This window comes from Callospermophilus lateralis, chromosome 1 (genome assembly GCF_048772815.1).
Source record: "Callospermophilus lateralis isolate mCalLat2 chromosome 1, mCalLat2.hap1, whole genome shotgun sequence".
Taxonomy (NCBI): domain Eukaryota; kingdom Metazoa; phylum Chordata; class Mammalia; order Rodentia; family Sciuridae; genus Callospermophilus; species Callospermophilus lateralis.
In genome coordinates, this window is record NC_135305.1 from 149,801,952 (window position 1) to 149,824,296 (window position 22,345).

Below are 22,345 nucleotides of genomic sequence, written 5' to 3' on the forward strand. Positions count from 1 at the left end.
GACAGAGACGGTCACTGGAGCTGGCAGCACCATGGCACAGGTCACTGAGAACCACCCAGCTTCCCATGGTGTGAGCCTTGGTGGAGCCTGGGCTCTTGTCCTGACCTGCAGCTTGGCGCCCTTCTCTACCTGCTTCTGTGTCAGTCCGCCCAGGTGGCCTCAAAGCACCGGGGACGAGGGGGCTGCCGCCTGGAGGCCGGGGCCCAAGATCAAGGTGGCGGCAGGGTTGGTTTCTTCTTGTGTTCTGCTGCGTCCTCAGCTCAGTCCATGGGTCTGTCTTCTGATAAGGACTCTGTCCTCTAGGGTTAGAGCCACCCGTGTGACCTCGTCGTACCTTCTTATCCTCTGAGGCTCAGCCTCCAGATGCAGCCTCGTTCTGAGGTACTAGAGCTCCGAGCTTCAGCCTGTGAATTTTGAGGGGACACAGTTGAGCCCGTGACACTCCTCACCTCTGTCAGATGCAGGTCCCCAGGAGGTGGGCTGGCCGCCTGTGACTTTTAACCCAGTGCTAAGGCCTTGTCCCTGTAGGAAGCCAGAAGGTGGCGCTTTCTCCTGTGTGGCGGGTGGGATTTGATCCTCGGCTTGCCGGTCCACAAGTGGCTGCTGAGATGCTGATGAGTGACTCACAGGCAGAATAGGCCGGTTGACACGGGGCAGGTAGGAGCAGGGGAGCCTGGAAGTCGGGAGTCACCTTGAAGCCGTCCCTGGCGCTGGCCTTTGGTAGGGCATTCCGCGGTGGCGCGGTCTGCTGTGCACGTGAGCAGCAGCCTACACTGAGCTGGTGGGCGGGGCAGCGCAGTCTGGGGGACCCCAGGGAGATGCTGGTCCTGCCCAGCTTTTCCCTCCTGTGCCCTCTGAACCCAGATGCTGCCTGAGGTGGCCTGTACCTACCCCATGCCCTTTCTGGATGGGGAAGGGCGATGGCCAGGCTGGTGGTACTGGGTTGTTCCTGGTTTCTGGGTGACAAGCTATTCAGGAATGAGGCCAAGGTGACAGAGCAGGGAGCTCCCCTGCCTCACCTGTCACCCGCTGTACTGTGAGGAGTTAGTTTCCTGGGTCGCTGTCCCCGGCCGGAGCCTGCGTGTGACACCGGCTCCTCTCCCGAGTTCCGGAGCCAGAGCCTGCGGGCCTGAGGCTCGGCCAAGGCTGGCCAGAGCTATTGACCCCTGCAGATGTGGCCGAGGGGAGCTGGGAGGAAGCTGTGGGCAGCTCCCAAGGGTCGTGAGCCAGGGCGGGTTCCAGAGTTTGGCCTTGGCTGTCCCTCAGACTGGGCGTCACCTTCGTGCTTGTCTAGGGGTGCAGGGTGCCCGAGGGACTTGTCACTGTGACACTGTTGAGCAGGCGGTTGAGAGAGTGGGTTCTGAGACAGGCTCTGGTGTGGGTCAGGGTGGCCTCTGCCAGGCAGGCTGCTGGGGCTGGGGTTGGGAGCCTCACATGTGATCGCGGGGTAAGCACTGGGCCAGTCAGTGACCTTAGGATCGGGGTCAGAGACGGCGCTGCTGCTCTGGAAGGCCGACTGTGAGCGGGGCTGCCCACCCAGGCCAGAGCGCGAGTCCTTTCTGCCTTACTTATTACCCTGAGGTGGCTGCCATCCTACAGAGGCCGAGGCAGCAGTTAGGTGTCCTCTGCCTTCTTGGAGGGGGCCTGTGGCCCTGCTGGAGTCCCTCCCTGGTGTTTTAGGGCCTGCCAGGGCAGAATGCTGGGCAGCACCAGGCCGTGGGCAGCACAAGCCCCCAGTGCCGAGCCGCGCCCTGTAGCAGGGACTCGAGTCTTTCACTTCCATGGCTCTGGTCTCTTCCCGGGGGTCTTGTCTGTTGTGTTGGGCCCCCTGCCCTTCTGACACAAAATGCCATCTCTGCCCTCTGAGCACAGCAGGCCGCCTGGAGGTGGTAGCCGTGATGACCTTGGGGAGGTCTGAGTTCATGTTCTCTGAAAGCGCTTCATGAGCCAGAACCATCAGCAGCCAGCGTCCGAGTCAGGAAGGGGACACAGAGGGCTTAGAGGGTCCCAGCGGGACCTCGATGGCTGCAGTTGCAGGGTCCTTGTGGGGCTGCTTCAGATTACAGCACAGTAGCCCAGAGTGGGAGCAGCGGGGTTCCTGATGGCCCCTCCCAGGGAGCCCAGGAGCGGCTCTCCATGCCCACCGGTGCCCCTTACAGCCCTATTGGAGCATCTCCTGACGCGGGCCCTTCCTGCCCTGTTGGGTGCTCAGTGGTCACCGTGACCGTGGCTGGCGAGCCCCTGCTCTGGGCTGGTGCTGGGTGAACGCTTTGCTGGTGCTCTCTGCATCTGGGGGTCTTCCAAGTGCCTCTCTGAGGTCGGTGCCCTCAGGGCATCTTGCAGAAGAGGACACTGAGGCTCCCGGCAGCTGGAACCTCCCCGGCTCCCACCGCCCCTTCGGTGGCACCCGAACCCACGTCTCCTGATGCAGGCAAGACCCAGCTGCAGCCCGCGTGAAGGGGAGCTTTCCGAGGAGCCGGGTGTCCAGGGTTTCTCTTGGGAAATTGGTTTCTACTTTTTCTCTTTTAGAAGTCAAGCTCGTCTACCAGGCGCTGGTCCAAGGCGTCCATGCCTGGATAGCAAACCCACCGCCTTATGTGACGGGTGTGGGGCTCCCGGACAAGGGAACACCTGTCCCCAGCTCAAGCCTGGCGTGGCCCTTCCCCAGGGCGTCCCGTATGGCAGTGGCGTATGCGTCCCATTGGAGAAGTTGGAACCAGAAGATTCGGGCTGGGAATGGAAACTGGCAGGAGCCAGGATTAGAGCTGGAAGAGAAAGGCTGAGGAGGGGGAGCAGGCAGCGGCCGGGCAGATCAGAGGGCCACACGGACAGTGGGGTGGTTGCTTCCCAGTGGCACATGACCCTGCGTCACACTTGCCAGAGAAATGTCCCCGGCTGTCTGGATGACGGGTTTGGAGCTTGTGTCACGTTTACACAGGGACCCCCTCTGCCTCGCTGGCTCCTCGATGGGGCTGCTTGGCTCATTACAGACACTCCTCCCCCTCTGGCTCACTCACCATCCAGAGGAAGTGACTTGTACTCCCCTGGGTCCCTGGGACTGTGCCCTGGGAGGGCAGCTGCCGCTGGGCTCGGCTGGTGTTGCAGACACTCTCCACGTATTTCAAGAGCAGTCAGCGCAGGCGTTGACCCTGGCTCTGGTCTGTGGACCCCAGCAGCTGATCCGGACTCAGTGAAGCCCAGTCGGCTGCCCCCACCCCTACCTAGAGCCAGCTCAGCCTTTGTCTTCTGCTCAGGACAAACCACCTCAAATTAAAGAAAGCAGTGGCCTTCCTGGGACCTAGAGGTCTGCCTCTGAGCGCTGGGCCTAGGGAGAGCCCTGGGCCGGGGGCCGGGCAGGTCAGGGTGTCAGGTGGGCCAGGCAGGGCCAGCGGCCCGTCTCCAGGGGCTCCTTCACTTTGCCTTTGTGTTCGTGAATTATCACCATATGGAGGTACGTGGAAGGACGAGGAAGGACTTGGAGCGAGTGAGTGGCAGCACATGGTGACATCTGGGGCTGGCTTGGCTTTCTTGTGTTGTGTTTTTTTCCCGGTCCTGTGGATGGAACCAGGGCCACTCAGCCATCAGCCACATCTCCAGCCCGTTTTACTCTGAGACAGGGTCTCCCTGAGCTGCCCGGGGTGGCCTCAGACCCGCTGTCCTCCTGCCACAGCCTCCCTGCAGGGACAGCTGGGCTTGCAGGAGGATTCAGGAGGAGTGTGGGCAGGGACAAGGGGTGGGAGGAGGAGGCAGCATCTCATCTTCCTGTTTGGGAGTCAGGAGCTGCCCCCCCCCCCCCCCCCCCCCCCCCCGCAGAGGATGAGTGGGCCGTCTTGAAAGGGGTGGTGATGGGCCTGGATGCCTGTGGGTGTCGTCTTTCACCTATTTAAATATTGTGGTTCTTACACTAGGGACTTTCTTTGTGGTCCACATTTAGGAACTGGTCTGGTGGTGGAGGAAAGGAGCGTCCTCGGGTCTTAAGTTTGTAAGGAAGGCATATTTTTAAAATAAGGTTTTGCAGTTTTTAAATAAAATAGCAAAGGGCTGATGAACAGGAAGTGAAAGATTGTCCACAGAGAGGGGGAGCAGGGCCAGGTGCAGGACATGGAGGGCGGGGGCTCTCCTTGTCCCACCAGGCCCTGCTGGGACATGGGGGTGTCCTGCTGGAGCGGGGCAGGCTGCCTCAGGGTGATTGGAAATGAGCGGCCAGACTGGGTGGCCTGGTGGTAGCCCCAGGACATGGTTGTGCCTCTTTTTTTGGCCCAAGGGATGCTCTAAGAGGGAATAGACTGCCAAGCCACGAGCAGCCTCCCCTGCCTCCGACACAGCCCGGCCTCCACGCCACCCCCCCTGCCTGGTGCTGCCGTGCATTGGAGTTTGCGTGCCATCCCCAGGTGAACTCTGCTGGCACAGTGCCGTGGGGGAGCCAGGGAGCTGGGCCCTGGGGGAGTGGCAGCTGGCGTGTGCCCAGGGTGTTGTAGGAAGGTGGAGCCAGGGCTGTGGACAGTGGCTGGTGGGGATTGGATCTGGGGGTGGTGAGAGCCCCCTGGGGTCAGACGCCGGGTTTGAACCCAGCACTGCTGTTCGCCACCAGAGCCTGGGCCTGTCGGGACCTCTCCAAGCTTTGGTCTCCTCATCCATGAAGTGACACCAGCACCAATACACCTCTTATGACTGTCCTGAGTCTACAAGGACAGTGTGCTCCACAGCAAGTTTGGAGCTGCCTCCTACGCGGTGCGGCCCTGTGCGTGGTCAACGGGTCAGCGGGAGCCAGCTGTGGATGCCTAGGGTGTTGGGACGGAGCTGGCCTGGTCAAGTGGGTGCAGAGCCACTGTGTGGGGTCAGAAGGTGATGAGATGGCAGAGCCTCTTGCCACTGGCCAACTCTGGATGCTGTTTCCATGGTAACCCTCCAGAGGCCTTGGGTGGGTCAGCCCTGAGAAGGGGCAGCTTTTCTTTCTGGAGGTTGGAGGTGGGGAGTGGAGGCTGTGCCATGGAGGCGGGGTGCAGGTTTGGCCTATTCTGATTGGCTCCCTGACCAGCCTCACAGCGCCCCCCCTCCCTGGGTGGGTGTGCAGGTCTCGAAGCCCCTGGCTGCTCCTGCCTCTTAGAGGGACTCAGGAAATGGCTGGATGATGCCGAACTGAAGAGAACCCTCGCAGGGGCCTGGTGTGGGGCCCGAGGTGCCTCTTGGGGCACAGACCCGGCAGCCTTGGGCAGGAGGAACCCCGTGAGAGCCAGGCGGGCCGGGGTGGGCGTGGCTGTGCCTGGCCCTGCCCCACCTCTGCTCTGCCCTCCCCACCCCATCAGGCGCTGTCCTCAGTGCAGCCCCGTCAGCTCTCCTGGCTGAACAAACGCTTCTCACTGCTTCCAAGCTTCCGGCTGATAAGTGCCCGCTTTGTCTCATGCAGCAACAGGACCCAAACAATCCGTCCTGACCTGGGCTTGACCAGGCAGCTCTCCATCCGTGCAGCCCGCAGCCGGGCCCTTAGGCTCCCTCCTCTCCCCTGGATGGAGAACCTGTCCTCAGGACGTCTCCCTTCCTCCTGTATGTGGATTCAGATCCTAACGTGCACTCTTGGTCTCCCTGCGCATGTTGGCTGTGGGCGCCAGAGCCCAGCACTGATCCAGCAGCAGTGTCTTCTGTTTGTCTTTTGGTGCTGGGGTTGAACTCATAGGCACTTTACCCTGGGCTACATCCCCAGTCTTTTTTTTTTTTTTTGAGATGGCCTCAAATTGCTGAGGCTGGCCTCAAACTTGCCATCCTCTTGCCTTGGCCTCCTGGGTCACTGAAATTACGGGCGTGGACCACTGCCCCCAGCCTTTATGTTTAAGGTCTGAATAATCTAGGAATTTGGTTTTCCCACAGAAGGCTCAGTTTTGCCTAGTGAACTCCGAGGAGGTGAGCTTCTCGGGGGCTTTCCAGCCTTGGCTGCATGGAGAATGCCGCACAGACTCCCTGGGGTGCTGAGCAGGCATCTCCCTGCTCCTGGGCCCGAGAGCGAATCCAGGAGGTGCAGACCAGTGGCCTTCACTCTACATTAAGTGACATCTTCCCTGGAGCCATCCTTGTCCCCCGTTGGCAGAGCGGTGGGGGCTGGGGACAACTGTCAGGAGCAGGTGCAGTGGTGTCTAAGTGGTTTGTCCTACAGTCCCTGCAGAGTAGAGGTGTCCCTCCCTGTCTTGCAGGTGTGGAGTGGGGAGGTCGGAGGGCGGGTAGCACGGCTCGTCCTCAGCAAGCGTTGTTGGGACCCAGGGCCAGGCAGATGCTGGCCGCGAAGGACTCTGTTGCTCCTGGTCAGAGCCCTGCCTCCTCTGTTGTGGGGCCTGGAGCATCTCTCCACCCAGACTCCATAGCACACACCTGTAATCCCATCGAGGAGGGAGACTGAAGCAGGAGGATCGCAGGCTCAAGGCCAGCCTCAGCAATTTAGGCTCTAAGCAACTAAGCAAGAACCTGTCTCAAAAGAGAAAAAAAAGGGCCTGGGAATGTGTCTCAGTGGTTGAGCGCCCCCAACTCTGTGCACAGTGCCGAGTAGCTGAGGAGCCATAAATGCATCACCTCTTTGGCCCGACTCTTGTTTTGGGGTATTGTCCTGGGGACTGAACCAGGCTTTGTGCATACTTGGAAGTGCTATGCCACCCAGCCACACCCCCAGTCCTTTGTTATTTCATTTTGAGGCAGGGTCTTGTCAAGTCACCCGAGTCGCTGGACCTACAGGTGGCACATGCCAGGCGTGCCCAGGCTCTTGAGTGGAATGAGGCAGAGTCCTTGGAGACCTGTGCTCTGGTCCTGCGGCCTGCCCGGCCTCTGTTCTCTCACTCCAAAGTCTTCGAGCCTGGGGCTGGCACTAGGTCTCTAACAAGCGCATCATCCGTTATCTTCTCGTCATCTTCTCGTGTAAACCAATTCCACTGCAGGGCCTGCGGTGTCTCTGGCCTCAGGTGTACTGCTGTGGGCATTTTTTAGCTGCAGACCGAGCCCTTTCTTCCAGGCCTCTCCTGCCCGCTGTGGGCAGTGGCTGTGTCCCTCAGCCTCCTGTCCCCCATGCCCAGGCCGCTCGCTCCCAGCTCCGTCCCCGGGGAAGGACTGGGTGCCGGTCAGGTTTGCCGTGTGGTCTTATACAGATGGTGGATCCCAGTGAGTGACGGGGGTATGGGGCCGAGCTAGGGAGAGCCTTGTGTGGTGTGGACAGTACCTCTCGTGTCATGCAGCGTCACGTTGGCGTTTGTGAATCCCATTCCCTCCAGAGGACACTCTGCCGGCTTGTGGGTTTCTTTCTGGCGTCTCTGTGTCGCCCACAGTGAGGGCTGGTGGGATGGGACGGGAAGGTGCCCTCAACTGCCGGCTGCTGCTTTGGTGCTGATTTGTGACACAGCTAGGCCTCTTGCTGGAAGTCCAGGTTTTACAAAAGCAGCAGCAGGTCTTGGGTACACAAACCCTGGGCCCTTGATAAACAGGCATGGAGTGACCTATTTGGGAGTGAGTCACCAGATTCCAAAAACATCCAGTGTCCTGGGTGACTCTGTCACAGCTTAGCCCTTGGAGCCATCTGGGGTGCTGGAGAGGCTCAGTGACATGTGACCAGCTCGGAAATAGCCAGGGCGGGCGAGCTTCCCCTGGAGCCACCTGCTGGATGGAGCGCAGGTCTCTGCTCCTGGGCCGGGCGCCCTTGTGTCTGGATGCCATGTCCGCGGGTGCCGACCCCACCCTCCCTCACACTGAGCGCCCCGCACCATACTGTCCCCCAGCTGCCCACAGCCTCCTTTTGGCAGGTGGTGGCTCCGTTTCCTCCCATTGTTCTTCTCTTGCTGGAGCTCAGCCCGGGTGACGCGTCTGTGTGGTAGTGGCTTGGAAGCCGCCCAAGCTGCGGGATGCGACGGCTTTTACTTGTGGGTGGTCGTCCACAGGCGTGGTGTCTTCTCTCCGTGGCTCTTGAGGGTCCCCTCTTCTTGCTGGCCTGCCTGTTGGCAGTCACAGTTGTCCTGCGGCCAGTCTAGAAGTGTCCCCCGGGCTCAGAGTTTGTCAGCCCACGTCCTCCAGCCTCGGGGCTGCTAGTGCGTGTGGTCCTGCTGCGCACCGTCCGTTCCTCCTGGGGGCCAGGCAGAGGGTCAGGGGGGCCTGGAGGCCTGCGGGGCAGCTTGGGGAATCCTAGCTGTGGGAACCCGCATGTGCTAGAGAGTGGCGCTGTCCCCACTCAGCAGCACTTTGACAGTCCCTCGGTGGCCTTCTGCACGGTCGTGACTTGGAGCTGAGCAGCATCGAGTGAGCTGCTGAGCTTGTTTCTCCTGGGTGTCAGTTTCTTCCTCTATGAAATGGGGACAAGAATATTTGCAGCCAGGTGGACACAAAGGTAAGTGGGAAGTGGCGTGTCAGGCCCGGTACCAGCTCCGTGCTGGAAACTGAACGCCACTGAGGCCGCCCCGGAGTCTGCCATCAGCGGAGCATCAGTGCTGCCCTCTTCTGAGCCCCTGAGTGGTGATCAGAGGACCCTCTCCACTGGGAACTGGAGCCCTTCCTGCCTTTTGTTAATTCCTCACTTCCTGGTTTTCTGCATCTCCTTGAGGGTTTTGTGGTAGTAGCCGGGGGACAGTGAGCAGGTTCCTGGCTGCAGCTGGGGGACAGTGGGCAGATCCTGGCCGTATGGGCTGCACAGCACCAGAACCCCACCTCCGCCCGCTGTCCTTTCCCTGTTGGTACTGGGGACTGAACCCCGGGGCTGCTCTACCGCTGAGCCGCTCCCTCAGCCCTTCTTATTTGCATTTTGAGACGGGGATCTCACTAAGTTGCTGAGGCCGGCCTTGAAGTTGTGAGCCCCTGAGCCGCCGGGATCACAGGCGTGTGCCTCTGCACCTTGCTCACCTCCTGCCATTGTCCTCTTGGTCTTTGGCTGTTTCTTGACGATGCTCTGTGGACTGCCCTCCCCACCTGACAGGGAAACTGAGGTAAAGGAAGGGAAGACTGGCTCAGTGCCTGGCCACCGCCTGTCCCAGGCTTTCATCTCCCTGGAGATATGGTGTGCCCAAGCCACCAAGTCCCGGGACACAGGCTTCCTTCCTGCGTTCACTTCCCTGTGGTGTCCCCTGTCCCATGCCCAGAGCCACCTATAGCAGTAGCAGACTCACCTACTGGGTCCAGCCAGCCCCCTGGGAATGACTGTGTGGCCCCGGCTCCAGCCCCGGCTCACGGGCCCATCAATGGGCACACTGGCCACCCTGGTGCAGGGTGAGTCTGGCCGACTGTGCTCTGAGCCACGCCTTGTCTGCTGCCCTCTCCCAGGAGCCATAGAGCACCAGGGAGAGGGGAGAGGAGGCTTCCTCCCCATCCCCATGCAGGGTTCTCAATTAGCATTTCTGATGCTTCCAAGTGAAGGGAGGACAGATGTTTGCACAGGTGCTGGCTCCTCACTAGGAGGCCAGGCAAGCGTGCTCTGTCTGTGTGTGTGTGTGTGTGTGTGTGTGTGTGTGTGTGTGTTAGCCTGGGCCACACCAGCGTTTGTTGAAAGCCCGAGCACTCTGTTGAACACATGGAGGCGGGGAGCCCTCCGTGTCCTGGAATACCTACGGCTGGCAGCAGGCAGTGCAGGGCCAGGTTGATGCTCGAGGATCAAAGGGGCCCTCATGTTCTCCCTCACCAAGAATTTCCAGTGGACATTGGCAAGACAAGACATGGTTCTCCACCCCGGGAAGGGTAACTAGAAGAGTAGACAAGAAGATGATCCTGAGAGCCGGGTGCGGTGGCACACGCCTGTCATCCCAGCGGCTTGGGAGGCTGAGGCTGGAGGATCATAGTCACCTAGGCAACTTAGCAAGGCCCTAAGTGAGACCCTGTCTCAAAGAATGAAAAATGCTGGGGATGTGGCTCAGTGATAAAGTGGCCCCAGGTTCCATTTCTATTTCCAATAAGAGAAAAAAAAAAAAGAAGAAGAAAAGAAAGTGACCCTCGGGTCCCTGGGAGCGGAGCCTGCTCTGCAGGTGCGTGGCTTTGCCCAGCATGGTCTTCATAGATGGCTGAGGAGTTGACCAAGACCAGCTCCTTTGGCTTTTTGCAGACGGGATGCCTGCACAGAGTGTCCACCGTGAGAACCCAGTGGCTCCAGTTCGCCTTCATGACCTGGCGGATGGCCCAGCTGCCTCCCAGCTGCCTTGAAGGGGCCGAGAAGGTGGGAGCTCAGGCTGCCTGGGCTCAAACCCCAGCCCTGCAGCTTCTTCCTCTGTGACCTGGGGCAGGTCACTTAGCCTTCGGGGTCTGAGGTGCTGCTCAGCAAGCTGGGGCTGTGATATGTCTGGCTCAGGGGTGCTGGTGACGAGAACCTTGCAGCTGCACCAGGCGCCTGGCCAGCCCTGAGTGCGGGTCTTCCTGTCCTTCCACTGTCACTTCCCACTGCATCTGTCTGCCCCAGGCCCTGGGCTCTGGGTCGCTGAGCCTCTGCAGATCCCCAGACGTGCCCTGTCACGTGCCCCTCTGTGCCTCATGCCTGACTGCCCTGTTCTGGAACATGTCCTCTCCCCACACTGACCACCCCAAAGGCCTCCCGACACTGCCTGCTGTCCAGAGTGAGTGCAGCCTTTAGGCCCTTGTAACTGATGAACGACTTCAGTGTGCCCGACTCTCCTTCCTTCTGTCACCTCCATATTCGGAGCTTCAAGGAGACAAATGGTCATAGGTTTATATTTTCTAATCCAGCCCTCAGTACAATGCTGGTACACAGTAGGTGCTGAATAAATACCTCCTTAAATCAAGCCACGTGTTTGGCTATAGGAGTTAGCCTTTCTAGACAGTGGTGTGTACGCCGGATCCAGCTGGAGGCTGAAGATTGCATGTTGGAGGCCAGCCTCAGTATCTTAGAGACCCTGTCTCAAAATAGAAAAAAAAACAGGACTGGGGACATGACTCAGTGGTAGAGCACCTGGGTTCAGTCCCCAGAACCAAAAGGAGACGAGCAGGGTCTCCCGAGGTTGTGTCTGCAGCCCTGTGGTAGTGTGGGGGCAGCACCACAGGCTGCAGCTGACCGGGTGACGTCCATTCCCTGGCCTCCCGGCCCTGCTGCTTTCATGTGTCCCTGCTCTGGGCTCCCAGGAGCCTGTGGTCTCTGGCCTGCTCCTGCCTGCTCTCCTCCTCTGTGTAGCCGCCTGCTCTCCACCTCTGGCCCTGTCCTGCCATGGCCCTCCAGGACTGGCCCCAGGGATGGTTCCTTTGGACTTGACCACTGAAGCACCTGTCAGGTGAGCACAGTGAGGGTGGCCGGAGCCCTTCTGCCAGGCCTCCTCTCCGCCTCTGCAGAGCCTTGGCAGGACAGGCTTTGGGCCCCGTGCCAGCCATTCAGCCGGGAGGGCTCTGTGCCAGTCCTCGCCTTGCTGGAGGTCAGGAAGTTTGCTGGGGTCTCCTGCCCACTGATCCTCCACTGGCTTGCAGGGTAGCGTGGCTGTGCTCTCCACCATCTTGCTGCCGGTTACAGAGAGGAGGAGGGGAGCGGCCTCTCTCTTCCGCCTGGGACCCCCACTCTGTTTCCATCTGGGGCCTGAAGCGCTGGCCGCACAGAAGCGCTGTGGCACCTGTGCCTGCGAAGCTCAGCAGCACCAGGATTCCTTTCCTCTCCTTCAGTGCCTTCCCAGAGTGGGGCCCGTAGCCACTACCCAGGGTGGCCAGGCGCTCACTGTCTGCTGGGCGCGGGTCTCTGGAGGCCAGAGCTCTGTGGGCTTCACCTCTGTGCTTGGGGTTCTCCTGCCCCAGCTCCAGGGGAGTGGGGGGAGAAGGGCGGCTCTGGGGAGGGACATCATGAGCAGGGGACCTGAGGCATCTAGGGCTGCACCTGTCCGAAGAGGATGTGTGTGTGTGTGTGTGTGTGGGTGGGTGGGTGTTCAAGATTGTGTGACGGCTGCGGGCGTAGCTCAAGGGGAGCAGCGCCTGGTGTGCACCAGGCCCTGGGTTCCATCCCCAGCAACGCCACCAGTGCTCTCTCCTAGAGAGAGAGAGAGAGAGAGAGGGTTAGTGGAGGAAGGGGCACAAGGGTGGGAGTATGAGTGTGTGACATTGTGAGCATTTTAAAAACTGCGATGGAGAAAGGTGGAGACAGAAATGGTTTGGAGCCCCAGTGTCACTCCACCCGAGAAAGCTCACGCTCTGCCAAGTGACCCTGTGGGTTTATTCAAAGCGACCTCTGTCCCCAGGCCTAAGACCGAGGCCCAGGATTTAAGGCCCAGGATTTACCCAGGGGAGCTGACCCAGCACCTGCGGGTGGGGGTGGCCGGGCCTGCCCCGCCCCCCTGCCTGGCGCACTCCTGGCAGCATATGGAAGCTGTTTCTGTTTATTCAGTGGCTCCAGGGCTCCGCGTGCTGGGCTCCAGCGAGCAAGCGGAAACCCTGGATTCTCTGCAGGGCCCTTTTGGAGGCTCCACACAGGGCAGCCAGCTGTTTGCTGAGAGCCTGGGCCTGTTACATCAGCAGAGGGGCGAGGCCATCTGTGCAGTCAGGTCACCCTGGCCGCCTGCTCTGCGTGCAGCTGCCTGTGTTCTGGGTTGGTGTGTGTGTGTGTGTGTGGGGGGGGGGGGTGTTGTAGCTCCGTGCTGTCAGCCCAGCGCTTTCTTCCCGTTCCTTTCCGTGTCCTCCCGTGGCCGCAGGCTCACCTCCTTGGGCTGACTGCCAAGCTCGAGGAGGGAGGATCAGAGGCAGGGACCTCCTGGATCTTCAGTGGCCATGGTTTGGCCTGAGGGGCATGCCAGTCTGCCATCCTGGGTTTTGTAGAGCGCTCTGCCTGGCACAGCGAGTACAGAGTGCGCTGTTCCCCTCTGTGGGCTCCCCCAGGCACAGTGCTCTTCCTGGTTGCCAGGAATGTTCCAGTGGCATCCTGGGCCTTCCGAAGCCTCCCGTGGAGACGCTCCCTGCTGCGAGGGCCTAGAGGCTGCTTCTCCCTCTAGCCACGGGCATCCCCTGTCCTTAGTTTCCAGCCCAGCCACCTTCCAGACCAGGCGGAAATACAGAGGCGGGGGCTTCCTGCCCTGGTCCTGACCGAGGCTGTGGAGGCCTGGCAGCCCGCCCGCCCTGTGGTGAGGTCGGGCCTGTTCCTCCGGCTGGGCCCTTAGGGTATGCTCTGCTCCTCGCCTCGCAGGTCACCTGGAAGCACTGTCCTGGCAAGGACTAGGTCAGAGAGGTCCTACAGGGTCGACTCTGACCTGGCCTCCGATAGTCCCCACTGGAGAGGCTTGTCCCAGCCCACAGGGTGGAGCTAGTAGGGTGGTGTTGGTGTGACCCCCCCACATTTGCGTGGTGACCTTGGAGCCTGTGTTTCTCCAGGAAATGCAGAAGCAGGCTCCGGACTCAGTGGGCAGGAGGATGCCAGGGCAGGGTCGCAGGGCAGCGCCAGGGTCTGCACAGCACAGGCAGAGGACCTGGAACGACTGACTGGGCCTTCTGTGCCACCGGACAGATTGTCCTCTGGTCCTCACGCCTGGTGGTAACCCATCAGAGCCTTGGGGAGTGCTACTCCGAGGACACGGAGGGCTGGCCCCGATCAGTCCTGGGAGCAGGACTCACTCCTACAGCAGTGCCCCACCTAAATGCCCAGGCCCATGTGGGGTCCCACCCACCTAGCGCTCCCCTGGCCTCCCCCCCTGCGGCTCCTGCCCCAACCTCAGCCGCCCTTGCCCCTGGGAAGCATTTGGGGGGTTTCCATCTCCTTTTCAGCGGCACTTCTTGGCCTGGGAAGCAGAGCAGGGAATGGAGCCCCGCAGGTGGCGGCTCTGCCTCCGCAGCCTAGGAAGTGCTTTTGGACCTGGCTGTTGTATAGAAGGAATGGGGGGGCGGCCCCTGCCTGCGCTGAGCCCTCTCTGTAATCCCTAAATGTGCCGCCAGCCACAGGCACCAGGTGAAGAAGCCTTTTCCACATCACCTGGGGCTTCCTTGAAAAGCCTGTCAGCCGTGTGGCCCAGGCCTGTCAGCCTCGTGTGAGAGTCACAAACAAGCCACCCGCTTTGCCTTCCTGGGGCTGGAGAGCTTGCTGGCTCTGTTTTGGGGCAGTGCAAGGAGGCCTGTGGCTGGAAGTAGGAACAAAGTCCTGGAGGGAGCCCTGCCCTCCTGGCTCTCTCCCCAGCTCCCTCCCAGCCTCCTCCCCAGCTCCCTCCCCAGCCCCCTCCCCAGCTCCCTCCCCAGCCCCCTCCCCAGCTCCCTCCCCAGCCCCCTCCCCAGCTCCCTCCCAGCCCCCTCCCCAGCCCCCTCTGAAGCTCCCTCCCGCTCCCTCCCCAGCTCTGCAGCCAGTTTCCCTTTGCTTCTCTCTTTAAGCCTCCGCCCTGAATTACCATGTGCAAAATCATCTTTCTGCAGCCAGTTTTCAGAAGAATGATATTTACAAATGCAAAAAGATCATGTCCCCCTGGTCCGCCCCCTCGGCCTGCCCCTGCTCTCTGGGTCCCTGGGTGGTCCATCCTCCCCAGGTCCCTGGGCCAGGGCCTGCTTCTTGTTCCCTGCCTCAATCCCCGTTGTGTGTGGCAGCATGTGGGGTCTCTAGGGCAGGGTCTCCTGGTTCACCCCTTGTACCTCCTGCCCCACACTGTGCTGGGCCTCCAGGTGCTGTAGTGAACAAGACAGACATCCCTGTCCCCAGCTGATGTTCCAGGCAGGGAAACAAGCCCCCAGGTGAGGTAGTGGGAATCTAGCCACCCGAGGAAGCACCAGGCAGTGTGAGAGGCTGGTGAGCCTGATGCCAGTGTGGCTTCGCAGGGGGTGGGGGCGGGGCCAGACAGGGAAGAGGGGACCAGAGGTGCAAGGACTAGTAGGAGGAAAGTTCCAGGCATGTTCCAGAGTGACAGGGAGTCATCCAGCGGGAGGGAGGCGGGACGAGGTGACCACAGGGGAGTTGGGGGCCTTCCGCAGGGCAAAGGAGAGGTACCATCAGCCTGGGGTTCTGAGGATGCTGTTACGGTAGATTCAGAGTCCAGCCTCCAGAGGCTGCTCTGGGGTAGAGGCAGCAGGGAGCAGGAGAGGCTTGCTCTGGCCCAGAGAGGAGGCTCAGGCCCCCGCAGACAGAGCGCACAGGCACCGAGGAGAGGTTTTCACAGTTGTTGTTCGGTTGCCCTAAACTCTTATACTTATTTAGACGTCAAAATTTGATCTATGGTCGCCATACACATTCTCAGAGAGCTCGTGGTCCAGGCACGCCCAGCCTGGGCTGTCCTGTGGCACCCTGGGAGGGACCACCCTCCGGCTTCCTGAGGCCCCTGCTGCCCCAGGCTCTGCTGACGTGGCTGTCCCACTGCTGGCCAGGGAAGACACGCTCCCAGCACCCGCACTGCCCTCTGCCTGTCCACAAGTCACCTGTGGCCCATGGGGTGTGTCTGGAAGCTCTGGCCAGGGCGAGGGACAGTCTCTGCACCACCTGTCACTTTTGTTTGGGGTCACAGTTACTAAACCAGTCCCACAGCTGCATGCTGTCAGTCCGCGATGGCCCGTGGGGAACAGCTGGTGTGTAGAGCCATCCTCCTGTCCCTCTGGGAGGGGTGAGTGATGAATGATGGTGCTGAGGGAAGTTCTAGATGGGCAGCCGGAAGACCTGGCTTTGTGGTCGTCGGCCCCACTGCGCCGCACGCATCACACCCTTCTCAACGCTCAGTGTCCCCATTGAGAAGTGTGCCTCAGTGAAGCGGTCCTCGGGGTCCTTCCAGATGTGACAGTCACTGTGTCAGATGGCAGAAGATACACCAGAATCTGGGCAGGGACGCTCTGTAGTTGTGTTTCTCAAACTCTGTGGACAGGGCCGGTACTTTGATAAGACGCGGTGGAGACAGGTTGCTAGGAGAGGGTACGCCACGCCGGAGCGCCCCCCCCCCCCACTCCTGGGCTGCATCCTGGGTCAGGCACGCCCTGCCCACACGCTGGCTCCTACCTGCAAACTCAGGGAGAGACAGGACTTTGCAGTTGACCGGGCATGGCCGCCCTCTCCTGGCAGTTCCTGATCAGAAGTACCCTTTGTTTGTGACCAGCAGCCCCGTGAGTGCTGTCTTCCTGCTGTTTCCTACTGGCTGTCACCTTACCTGCTGGCTTCCTGCCAACTGTGCCCGTGGCAGCAGCCAAACCCTCGATTCCTTATCTTCCTACAGGTGTATCACAGATGTATCATCCAGGATGTGAATCTTCACCCTCGATTCACTTCTCCCCAATAAATTCACAGGCCAAGAGCCATTTCCTGGGGCCCTAGTTTCCCATGAGTTCAGTGGAGACTCCACATTCTTGAGACAAATCCAACTCAAACACACTCAGATCCTATCGCCTCGGGTTTTGGAAGTTAAGGGTCCCCAGGGTGCAGCCACCTTATCTCCAGCTGTTGCTGTTCTCTGTTGATGTCCGTCTCTTGGCAGCCGAGGAGGGAAAGAGCCCCCTGAATTGGTGTGGGAGGAGTTCCAAGCACAGCCCTGGCTGGCTGGGCGGGGGTCAGCACCCACACCTGCGCCACCCTGTGCCAAGCAGGGCGGGGGCTTTTATTGCCTAACCCAGGTCAGCTGCCTGGGAGCCAGGGTGGCTCAGCCAGAGCAGGCAGTGTGGACACAGGGCAGGGAGGGGGCATTCCCCAGAGCGGCCAGCAGGCGCTGGAGGAGGAGGGCGCCCATGTCAGCAAGGACAGGCAGCGGCTGACCCTGCCTCAGGGGCACATCCAGGCCTTTAGATGTTCCCAGAAGCAGGATCTCAACAGAAGTCTACAGAAAGAGGACCCCGAGTCTGGGCCCTGCCATTCCTCCCCGCCCTAGGTCCCCCTCGCCGCCCCAGGCCCCCCTCGCCGCCCCAGGCCACCCGCCTCGGAGTTCTCCTTCTTCCTTCGGGACTCCTCTCTGAGAATAAGCAGAGGTGGGCTTCCTCCCCACGCACTGCACCCTCCGTGTCCTCGTCTCCTCACTTAAGAGAGACCGAGCGATGGTCAGCCCTCGCGATTCTTGCTGTCCTTAGCACACAGGGTGAGCGCTGCCTTTCAGGTGACAGGTGTGTGTGAGCGGGCGGTGACTGCTGGCCCTTCTGCCTGCGGCCTGCTCTCTAATGTCTCTCCTCTCCCCATGCAGATGGGGGCAGCCATGCCGCCCACGACTCCCGGGCCCCCAGTCTGGTCTCTGGCGGAGAGAGCCCCCCCTCCAGCCCCTCCAGCCACAACTGGGAGATGAACTATCAAGAGGCAGCCATCTACCTCCAGGTGAGTGTCTCCTGGCCGGCCCCTGGGGAGCAGAGTCCCCATGCTGCCCTCTTGACTTGCCGGGCGCCCCGCTTTATGGCCTTCGTCCTGGGGCAGGTCTGCCGGCCACGGGGTACTGAGGAACTTCATCCTTTCCCATCCAGCCTGCGGCTGCTCTCACCTCCACTGCATAGCATGGTTTTTATTTGTTCACTTTTTTGGAAAAAAATAAGACAGTAATGCTTTTCTGTAAAAGTGATACATGCTCGTCATCACAAACCGAGGGACGTGGAGGAAATGAAGGAACGGGCACCCGGCCAATCCTGTCCCCGTGGTTTCCTTCTGTATTAAGTATGCACGCCCAGGCAAGGGGCATCCACCTGGAATCCAGCCGCTCAGGAGGTAGGAGGGCTGCAAGGTCAAGGCCAGCCCAGCGCTGAGTGAGAGCCTGTTTCAGATCAAACATGAGAAGGGCTGGGGTGACTCTCAGTGGTAAGGAGCCTGGCTCCACCCCAGTGCCCCTAAGAAAACCAACCAACCCACCACCAGGCAGAGCCAGGCCTGGAGGGTCACTCTGGTAGTCCCCCTCCTCGGGAGGCCAGGGGAGGGCCTGCTGGAGCCCAGATGTTCAAGGCCAGTCTGGGCAACAGAGCAGGACTCCATATCCAAAACAAGTCACGTGCTGTCTGTGGCTATGTGATCCGCTGGTGTCCTTTGTCAGGGAGGCGCCCAGGGCCTTGTGCACCCTGGGCAGGCGCTGCACCCCGAGCACACCCCGAGCCATAGTCTGCATTTTGTTAATAGTGCGCAGCACACGCTTTTCTCTTGTATTATGATCTCATGTAAATGTCATCCCAGTGACTTTAGATGACATCGGGGGAGTCAGCCTCATTCACTCAGCTGTTGTGAAGACCTGGGTTTGTTCTCTTCTCGCGCTCCCTGATTCTGCATGGTGACCCCGTGCTCTTACTGCAGACTGGGGGACGGGCGAATGGGTGGGAGGGGTCGCATTTCCGGGGGCCTCCTCAGCCAGCAAGAGTCTGTTCCCTGGAGACCTGCCCTCTACCACCAGCCCAGCCACTCGGCCTCTGTGCCTGATCTTGTCACGGTCGAATTCTGGTCTCTTGTCCATTCAGTGAGGATTTGGGTGAAGAATAGGATTTTTCTTAAATTCATTTGAATGATGATTTTCCTCATCTCTTTTCTCTGAAGCAGTTCTCCCCTGCAAGGATTTGTATTGTCATGTAAAAAAAAAAAAAAGATGTCATTCAGTCCAGGTGTCCACTCGGTGTTGTCCAGCTGTCTGTCTGTGTCTGTGTTTTCACACAGAGCCGCGCAGGTGCCTTGGCTCCTCTGCAGATGTTTGATTCAAGTAGAGGCCATAGAAACAGTGCAGGGACACTGTAGGGAGCTGGGTTCGCCTGTTAGTGTCCCTTCCCTGAGGGCAGAGCCAGGGACTCAGGAATCTGGTAATTCCTTCTCTCCCTAAGCAGGGGAGAGTGCTGGTGATGGAGTGGGGGACACAGCGTAAGTGGGGGCCGTCCGGCCTCAAGGGACCATTCCCCACCTGGGCAGCCAACCTCGGTGGCTTCGCAGGCACTTCCCCAGCTGCTGGGCTGCTGGCACTGGCTCTGTCTTCTCGAGTGGCGGAGGCTAGTGCGAGATGTGACGTGGAGTGAGCCGCCACAGGAAGGCGGCACTGTCCGCATCACGCTGAGGTCGCAGAGGTGGAGGTTGAACGGGGTCACCAGGGCGGGCAGAGCAGGTGAGGTAGTAAAGCTTCCGTCAGACAGGAGGACTGAGTCCCTGAGACCCTTGTCCAGCATGGTGACCGTGGTTAATGATGTAGTGTGTCTGTTTCAGAATTGCTGAGAGGGTCAATTTAAAAAAAATTTTTGAAATACTTTTTTTAGTTGTAGGTGGACACAATATCTATTTATGTATTTTTATGTGGTGCTAAGGATGGGCCTCAAGGCAAGTGCTCTATTGCTCAGCCCCAGCCCAGCCCCTAGAGAGTAGATTTTAAATGTTCCCACTACAAAAAAAAAAAAAAAAAAAAAGAGAGAGAGAGAAAAAAGAAAGGTGAATAGGGGTGAGTATTGATTAGTTGATTTTGTCACTCCATAACAGATCCTATATCCAAACATCATCATGCCCCATAAATAAGTGCAATTATCATCTGTCCAAAAAATGGGATTAGGATGCGGACAGCCTGAGTTAATAAGAGTTGGTGGGTCCCCCACCGGGCAGCTCTCCCTGGGCTTTGAAGGGTCCTAAAGGCATGGTGTTGGCCCATTTTCCTGTGAACGCTGAGATAATTTCCATCTTTGCTGCTGTGACCAAAAGACCCAACAAAAACAACTTTAGAGGAGAAAAAGTGTATTTGGGGCTCCTGGTTTCAGAGGGCTCAGTCCACAGGTGGCCTGAGGGGAGGCAGGACCTCGTGGCAGAAGAGCATGGCCCAGGGGAGCAGCTGGGAACGTGGCTCCAGGAAGCAGAGGGGGCAGAGACTGGACACCCTGGACAGATCATGAATCCGGGGCACCCCCAGAACCCACCTCCTCAGCCACACCCCCTGCCCCGTCACCCCGAGCCCATCCCTATCAGGCGATTAGCGCGCTGGCTGGTCAAGGCTCTCCTGACCTGGGGCTTCTCCTCTGACCGTCCTGCTTCTCACGTGAGCTTTCGGGCGCCCACTCTGGACCCACCAGGCACCAGCCCTGGGTCTTGAGCAGTTGCTGTCTCTCTGGCCTGTCCAGGGGGTGAGGCGGGGCCATTTGCGCCCAAGTTCTTCCCTGTCCTTGCCTGGGCCTGCCCCTCTCCCTCCCACTGCACCTCTGGGTCACCCGGAGTCACCCTGGCTGGCGCGCCCACACGCCCGTCCTTTCAGGAAGGCGAGAACAACGACAAGTTCTTCACCCACCCCAAGGATGCCAGGGCGCTGGGGGCCTACCTCTTCGTACACAACCACCTCTTCTACCTGATGGAGCTGCTTACTGCCCTGCTGCTGCTGTTGCTGTCCCTGTGCGAGGCACCTGCCGTCCCCGCACTCAGGCTCGGCATTTACGTGAGTGCCTGGGGCTGGTGAGTGGGACTTTCTGGGGCAGACAGCAGGAGGGAACATTCTAGAAGGGCAGGGGCTGCAACAGACCTGAAACAAGCTCAGGGCGGCCACTGAAGCCCTGAGGACCCCACAGTCTCACTGGGTGAGTGGGGTCAGCAGCCTCCCCAGGAGTCTGTCAGGGAGGGGTCCCACTGGTGTCCCTCAGGACCACTACCCACCCTCGGTCACCCCACTGCCTGCACACTGTCTCCAACCTCGATGAGAAGGCAGTTAGCTGGGGCCACTGGTAGCAGGAGGACAGTCCAGTCCCACAGATGTCCTTGCCCAGCAGAGCCCTTAGTCAGCATGGGGCCTGGTAGTGTGTGGGAGCGCCATGTCCCTTGCTCAAGCAGGAACAGGAAAGGACACCCTCGCTGAGCAGCCTGGGCCCCAGGCCCTGTGACCCTTTCCCAGCTACCCCGTCCCCACCACTCCTCCACGCTCTGCTCCTGGAGCTGGCTCTCCCTCCTCAGGGGGACCCTGTCCCCTGGAGGACACAGCACCCTGAGCAGACGAGGCTCATTTAGGGTCTTCCCTGCGTTCTTGTCCTGGTGCCAACTGGGGAACGAGACTGAGGGGCCACTTCTGCTCAGAGCCTGGTCTCTCAGACTTTTGGATTGTCCCCTTGGTTTTAAGTCCCTATTCCATGCTGCTTTAATGTTCTTCTCTGGGTCTTTTGTAAATTTCATGGTGTCCTTCCTGGAACTAGATGGGAGTCTTGTCGCCCCTCTGCGCCTCTCCTCGCACCCTAGGCCCAGCCTCTCTCCAGGTGCACAGTCCATGTGTGGAGATTTTCTGGGGACGCTCCGCATCCAGGGCTGTGTGTGTTAGGAAGGGGCCCTGGCAGGCCTGGGGGTGGGGCCAAGACAGTGACCCTGGGTGGTGGCCTGCCACGCCCCATGCCTGGTTGCAGGTCCACGCCACCCTAGAGCTGTTCGCGCTGATGGTGGTGGTGTTCGAGCTCTGCATGAAATCACGGTGGTTGGGCCTCCACACCTTCATCCGGCACAAGCGGACCATGGTCAAGGTGATGTGTCTGTCTGCCCGTTGTGTGGCACCTGTTTCTCCCGTGGGTGCTTCAAACCTGTATCTTTGGACTGATTTAAAATCCCCCACGGATATCACCCCGGGTCCTGCCAGCCTCGGCACGTCCCCAAGTGTCCTGGGGGTACCAGCACAGTCCTGGGGCTCCATGTTGGCACACTCTAGGTCACCGTAGGTGGGTGCCCTACACAGTACACATGCAGCCAAGAGGAAGGGAGGGGTCCGCTCAGCCTGCTGGCCCCGCACTGACCGCCCCAGCGTTGTGCACCTCTTGCGTGGCAGAGGAGGCCTCAGTAGGGCGAGTCGGGGTGGCGCTCGGCAATGTGACGAGTGTGCACGCCCGTCTAGGAGAATGTCCTCAGGGAGCGGCGGTCAGGCTGGGCCCAGACCTCCAGGGCCTTCTGGTGGGAGTGGACGTGGGGGAGGCTGGTGGATGCCGAGGGCAGGTGACGGTGGGCTGTGGGGGGGAGCAGTCCCTGGGACGCTTCCCCCGGGGCCACACGTCTGCTGGGTGCGCTGGGGTGGGGGCTGGCTGTGGCCTGATGCCCTGGGCCTGCCGTCCAGACCTGCGTCCTGGTGGTGCAGTTCGCGGAGGCCATCGTGGTGCTGGTGCGGCAGACATCCCATGTGCGTGTGACCCGGGCCCTACGCTGCATTTTCCTGGTGGACTGCCGGTACTGCGGCGGCGTTCGGCGGTAAGGCCCCGGGCAGGCTGTGTGGATGGGCCCTGCTGCGGGTGGCCTTGACCTCTGGCCTGTGGAGCCGGAGCCCCTGCTGGCCTGGCACGGGCAGGCGGGTCCTGTGGGTTGAGCTTCCTGACTCCACGTCCAGGGCCCTGTCCGTCCTGCCTGCTGCCCTCTGGGGCCAGCTCCCCACTGAGCGTGGCACTTGGTTGTCACCTGCTGGGCACAGTAGCACTCGCCCCAGCAGGTGACCGTGTGAAGCATCGTGGTGGATCCGGCAGGCCCTCCTGGCGCCTCCCCGGGCTCCAGGACCACACCGATGCCAGCCCACACCCAGAGTCACATGTCTCTGGAGACCCATCCAAGACT

At 60.3% G+C, this 22,345-nt stretch overlaps 1 protein-coding gene across 3 annotated transcripts in view; it reads left to right on the forward strand.

Annotated features, from left to right (window-relative positions):
• Positions 1 to 22,345, forward strand: part of Tpcn1 (two pore segment channel 1) — a 48,568-nt gene that overhangs the window by 6,004 nt on the left and 20,219 nt on the right. For all 3 annotated transcript variants that reach the window (XM_077108988.1, XM_077108987.1, XM_077108989.1), the window contains exons 3-6: positions 17,040 to 17,167; positions 20,037 to 20,213; positions 21,163 to 21,276; positions 21,858 to 21,988. In XM_077108988.1, the coding sequence (XP_076965103.1) occupies positions 17,040 to 17,167; positions 20,037 to 20,213; positions 21,163 to 21,276; positions 21,858 to 21,988 (550 nt within the window). The remainder of the gene's footprint in view (positions 1 to 17,039; positions 17,168 to 20,036; positions 20,214 to 21,162; positions 21,277 to 21,857; positions 21,989 to 22,345) is intronic.